Source organism: Pristiophorus japonicus, unplaced genomic scaffold (assembly GCF_044704955.1).
Source record: "Pristiophorus japonicus isolate sPriJap1 unplaced genomic scaffold, sPriJap1.hap1 HAP1_SCAFFOLD_484, whole genome shotgun sequence".
Taxonomy (NCBI): Eukaryota; Metazoa; Chordata; class Chondrichthyes; family Pristiophoridae; genus Pristiophorus; species Pristiophorus japonicus.
The window spans coordinates 449,731-454,845 of NW_027254389.1; the positions used below are offsets into that span (position 1 = coordinate 449,731).

The 5,115-nt window shown below is 52.4% G+C and overlaps 1 protein-coding gene across 1 annotated transcript in view; it reads right to left on the minus strand.

Moving 5' to 3' along the window:
- Positions 1-2,193: 2,193 nt before the first annotated feature.
- LOC139253258 (cyclin-Q-like) overlaps positions 2,194-5,115 on the minus strand; it is a 14,286-nt gene continuing 11,364 nt past the window's right edge. The window contains exon 6 of the mRNA XM_070873470.1: positions 2,194-2,471. Coding sequence (XP_070729571.1) covers positions 2,385-2,471 — 87 coding nt within the window. The 3' untranslated portion in view covers positions 2,194-2,384. The remainder of the gene's footprint in view (positions 2,472-5,115) is intronic.

Genomic DNA, 5,115 nt, shown 5'->3' on the forward strand with positions numbered 1-5,115 from the left:
GTCAACAATTCAAGGGCGTCCCTTTACTGACCGTGAAAAGGGTCTCTTCACAGCTGGGAGATCGCTCAAACGTTCATTAAAGACAAGGTCCGTGTTCTTCTGCAGAGCATTTTGGGTCATTGCGAAAAATGGTCACGTCATGTTTTCAGCCATCCTGGAGCAATTTGCAAGGATAGTTATTAACAGAAAAATTAGACCAAAAAATACTGTAGTCTTGTGTGTGTGTGAGCGCGTGTGTGTGAGCGCGTGTGTGTGTGTGAGCGCGTGTGTGTGTGTGTGTGAGTGTGAGTGTGCGAGCGAGTGTGTGTGTGTGTGAGCGCGTGTGTGTGTGTGAGCGAGTGTGTGAGAGTGTGTGTGAGTGAGTGAGGAGAGTGTGTGAGTGAGTGAGGAGAGTGTGTGAGTGTGTGTGTGAGTGCGTGTGTGAGTGTGAGAGATTTGTGTGAGTGTGAGCGTGTGTGTGAGTGTGCGAGTGAGTGTGTGTGTGGGTGTGAGAGCGAGTGTGTGTGTGAGTGTGAGTGTGAGCGTGTGTGTGTGAGTGTGCGAGCGAGTGTGTGTTGTTTGTGTGTGAGTGTGAGTGTGTGCGTGAGTGTGCGAGCGAGTGTGTGTGAGTGTGAGAGTGCGTGTGGGTGTGCGAGTGTGTGTGTGTGTGAGTGTGTGTGTGTGTGTGCGAGTGTGCGAGCGAGTGTGTGTGTGTGAGTATGAGTGTGTGTGAGTGTGAGAGCGAGTGTGTGTGTGTGTGTGTGTGAGTGTGAGTTTGCGAGCGAGTGTGAGTGTAAGTGTGAGTGTGCGAGCGAGTGTGAGTGTTCGAGCGAGTGTGCGCGTGAGTGTGCGAGCGAGTGTTAGTGTGTGTGAGTGTGCGAGCGAGTGTGTGTTGTTTGTGTGTGAATGTGAGTGTGTGTGTGAGTGTGTGTGAGTGTGCGAGCGAGTGTGTGAGTGTGAGAGTGAGTGTGGGTGTGAGTGTGCGAGCGAGTGTGTTTGTGTGTGTGTGTGTGTGAGTGTGCGAGCGAGTGTGTGTGTGTGAGTATGAGTGTGTGAGTGTGAGAGCGAGTGTGTGTGTGTGTGTGTGAGTGAGTTTGCGAGCGAGTGTGAGTGTGCGAGTGAGTGTGTGTGTATGTGTGAGTGTAAGTGTGAGTGTGCGAGCGAGTGTGAGTGTTCGAGCGAGTGTGCGCGTGAGTGTGCGAGCGAGTGTGAGTGTGTGTGAGTGTGCGAGCGAGTGTGTGTTGTTTGTGTGTGAGTGTGTGTGTGAGTGTGTGTGAGTGTGCGAGCGAGTGTGAGTGTGAGTGTGAGAGTGAGTGTGGGTGTGAGTGTGCGAGCGAGTGTGTTTGTGTGTGTGTGTGAGTGTGTGTGTGTGTGTGTGAGTGTGTGTGTGAGTGTGTGTGAGTGTGAGAGCGAGTGTGTGTGTGTGTGAGTGTGAGTTTGCGAGCGAGTGTGAGTGTGCGAGCGAGTGTGTGTAAGTGTGAGTGTAAGTGTGAGTGTGCGAGCGAGTGTGAGTGTTCGAGCGAGTGTGCGCGTGAGTGTGCGAGCGAGTGTGAGTGTGCGAGCGAGTGTGTGCGAGTGTGAGTGTGACTGTGTGCGAGTGTAAGTGTGAGTGTGCGAGCGAGTGTGTGCGAGTGTGAGTATGAGAGCGAGTGTGTGTGAGTGTGCGAGCGAGTGTGTGTATGTGAGTGTGAGCGAGTGTGAGTGTGAGTGCGAGTGTGTGTGAGTGTGCGAGCGAGTGTGTGTGTGTGAGTGTGCGAGCGAGTGTGTGAGTGTGCGAGCGAGTGTGTGAGTGTGAGTGTGCGAGCGAGTGTGTGAGTGTGAGTGTGCGAGCGAGTGTGTGTGTGCGAGTGTGAGCGAGTGTGAGTGTGCGAGCGAGTGTGTGTGTGTGAGTGTGCGAGTGATTGTGTGAGTGTGAGTGTGAGTGTGTGTGTGTGAGCGAGTGTGAGTGAGTGTGAGTGTGTGAGTGTGAGCGAGTGTGAGTGTGCGAGCGAGTGTGTGTGAGTGTGAGCGAGTGTGAGTGTGAGTGAGTGGGTGAGTGTGAGCGAGTGTGAGTGTGAGTGAGTGTGAGTGTGTGAGTGTGAGCGAGTGTGAGTGTGAGTGAGTGTGAGTGTGTGAGCTGACCCTGATCCTGGGTGAGTTCTGGGGAGGAAGGCGACAATCCCGGTTGGTTGGGAGCCGATCCCTGCAGGAAGAGGAGGAGACACAGAAAGGAAGATAGACTCGTGCGTGCGATGGTCGCGCTGGGCGCTCGGAGACCCGGCGGGCGCTGGAGGGAGGCGTGGGTGAGTCACCAAACCCCGTGGGGAACTGTTTCGATCAGACGCTGAGCGCCAACGATCGCCCGATTCCTCGGCGAATTGTCTCGGATAAACTCCCAGCAGCCCCGGCGCGTGGCAGGGCCTCGCTCACGGCTTGGCGTCCATCTCGTAGATCTGCACGATCTCCGTGACGATGGCGTCGATGATGTCCTTCGTGGTTCCCTCGCAGATGACCTGCGCAAACAAAATGGCCGCCGCGATTACCTTCGGAGTACAACGGAGGAGAGGAGCAACTAACGGGAACATTCTGGGCAACCTCCCCGAAACGCTCTCTGTTTCTCAGGGTATTGAGGGGAACTGAGAGCGGGAATACCCGCTGGTTGGGGGGTCTCGGGCGAGGGCAGATTCGAACAATGAGGGCCAGGCCTGACAGGAGTGAAGTTAGGAATCGGTTCCACACACTCAGGGCCGTAGGAGTTAAAACTCTCTCCCGCAAACGGCAATTATACGCCGTTAGGTCACAGGTCAGCCGTGTTCTGACTGAATGTCGGAACAGGCTCGAGGGGCTGAATGGCCTCCTCCTGTTCCTAATGTAACAGGCTCGAGGGGCTGAATGGCCTCCTCCTGTTCCTAATGTAACAGGCTCGAGGGGCTGAATGGCCTCCTCCTGTTCCTAATGTAACAGGCTCGAGGGGCTGAATGGCCTCCTGTTCCTAATGTAACAGGCTCGAGGGGCTGAATGGCCTCCTCCTGTTCCTAATGTAACAGGCTCGAGGGGCTGAATGGCCTCCTGTTCCTAATGTAACAGGCTCGAGGGGCTGAATGGCCTCCTCCTGTTCCTAATGTAACAGGCTCGAGGGGCTGAATGGCCTCCTCCTGTTCCTATGTTGCATTCGGCCCATTGGCGTTTGGCAGCTCTGTGAAAGGGTTATTCAATTAATCGCACGCCCCATCGCCCTTTTGCGATATTCCTGCTCCCAGGAGAACAATCCCAGCTTCTCCAGTCTATCCATGTCACTGGAGAACCCCATCTCCAGACCATCCTGGTCAATCTCCCCGTGATATATTCTTACGCTATCACTGACCAACACCCGCGACAAGATGGCTGCCAGACGGGAATGGCCATCGTGTGACTTTAGTTATTTACATCAGTAGTTGCAGTACCACACGTGACCACTAGGGGCAGCTCTATTACATTCCCCTCTCGGCCCCCTAAACGTATAACTTAATGAGGGGGGCTCGACAAGGTGGATGCAGAGAGGATGTTTCCACTGATGGGGGAGACTAGAACTAGGGGGCATGGTCTTAGAATAAGGGGCCGCCCATTTAAAACTGAGATGAGGAGGATTTCTTCTCAGAGGGTTGTAAATCTGTGGAATTCGCTGCCTCAGAGAGCTGTGGAAGCCGGGACATTGAATATATTTAAGACAGAGATAGACAGTTTCTTAACCGATAAGGGGATAAGGGGGCGGGCAGGGAAGTGGAGCTGAGTCCATGATCGGATCAGCCATGATCGTATTAAATGGCGGAGCAGGCTCGAGGGGCCGAATGGTAACATCCTCTCTGCATCCACCTTGTCGAGGCCCCTCATAATCTGATACGTTTCGATAAGATCACCTCTCATTCTTCTGAACTCCAATGAGTAGAGGCCCAACCTACTCAACCTTTCCTCATAAGTCAACCCCCTCATCCCCGGAATCAACCGAGTGAACCTTCTCTGAACTGCCTCCAAAGCAAGTATATCCTTTCGTAAATACGGAAACCAAAACTGCACGCAGTACTCCAGGTGTGGCCTCACCAATACCCTGTATAACTGGAGCAAGACTTCCCTGCTTTTATACTCCATCCCCTTTGCAATAAAGGCCAAGATACCATTGGCCTTCCTGATCACTTGCTGTACCTGCATACTAACCTTTTCTGTTTCATGCACAAGTAACCCCCAGGTCCCGCTGTACTGCGGCACTTTGCAATCTTTCTCCATTTAAATAATAACTTGCTCTTTGATTTTTTTCTGCCAAAGTGCATGACCTCACACTTTCCCACATTATACTCCATCTGACAAATTTTTGCCCACTCACTTAGCCTGTCTGTGTCCTTTTACAGATTTTGTGTGTCCTCCTCACACATTGCTTTTCCTCCCATCTTTGTATCGTCAGCAAACTTGTCTACGTTACACTCAGTCCCTTCTTCCAAGTCGTTAATATAGATTGTAAATAGTTGGGGTCCCAGCACTGATCCCTGAGGCACCCCACTAGTTACTGATTGCCAACCCGAGAATGAACCATTTATCCCCACTCTCTGTTCTCCGTTAGTTAGCCAATCCTCTATCCATGCTAATATATTACCCCCAACCCCGTGAACTTTTATCTTGTGCAGTAACCTTTTATGTGGCACCTTGTCAAATGCCTTCTGGAAATCCAAATACACCACATCCACTGGTTCCCCTTTATCCACCCTGTTCGTTACATCCTCAAATAATTCCAGCAAATTTGTCAAACATGACTTCCCCTTCATAAATCCATGCTGACTGCCTGACCGAATTTTGCTTTTCCAAATGTCCTGCTACTGCTTCTTTAATAATGGACTCCAACATTTTCCCAACCACAGATGTTAGACTAACTGGTCTATAGTTTCCTGCTTTTTGTCTGCCTCCTTTTTAACATATCCCCCGGGAGGACAGACGCACCAACGTTAGCGTCCTCGACCAGGCCCAACATCCCCAGCATCGAAGCACTGACCACACTCGACCAGCTCCGCTGGGCAGGGCCCACATTGTCCGCATGTCCCCCAGACACGAGACTCCCAAAGCAAGCGCTCTACTCGGAACTCCTTCACGGGCAAACGAGCCAAAGGTGGGCAGAGGAAACGTTACAGGGAC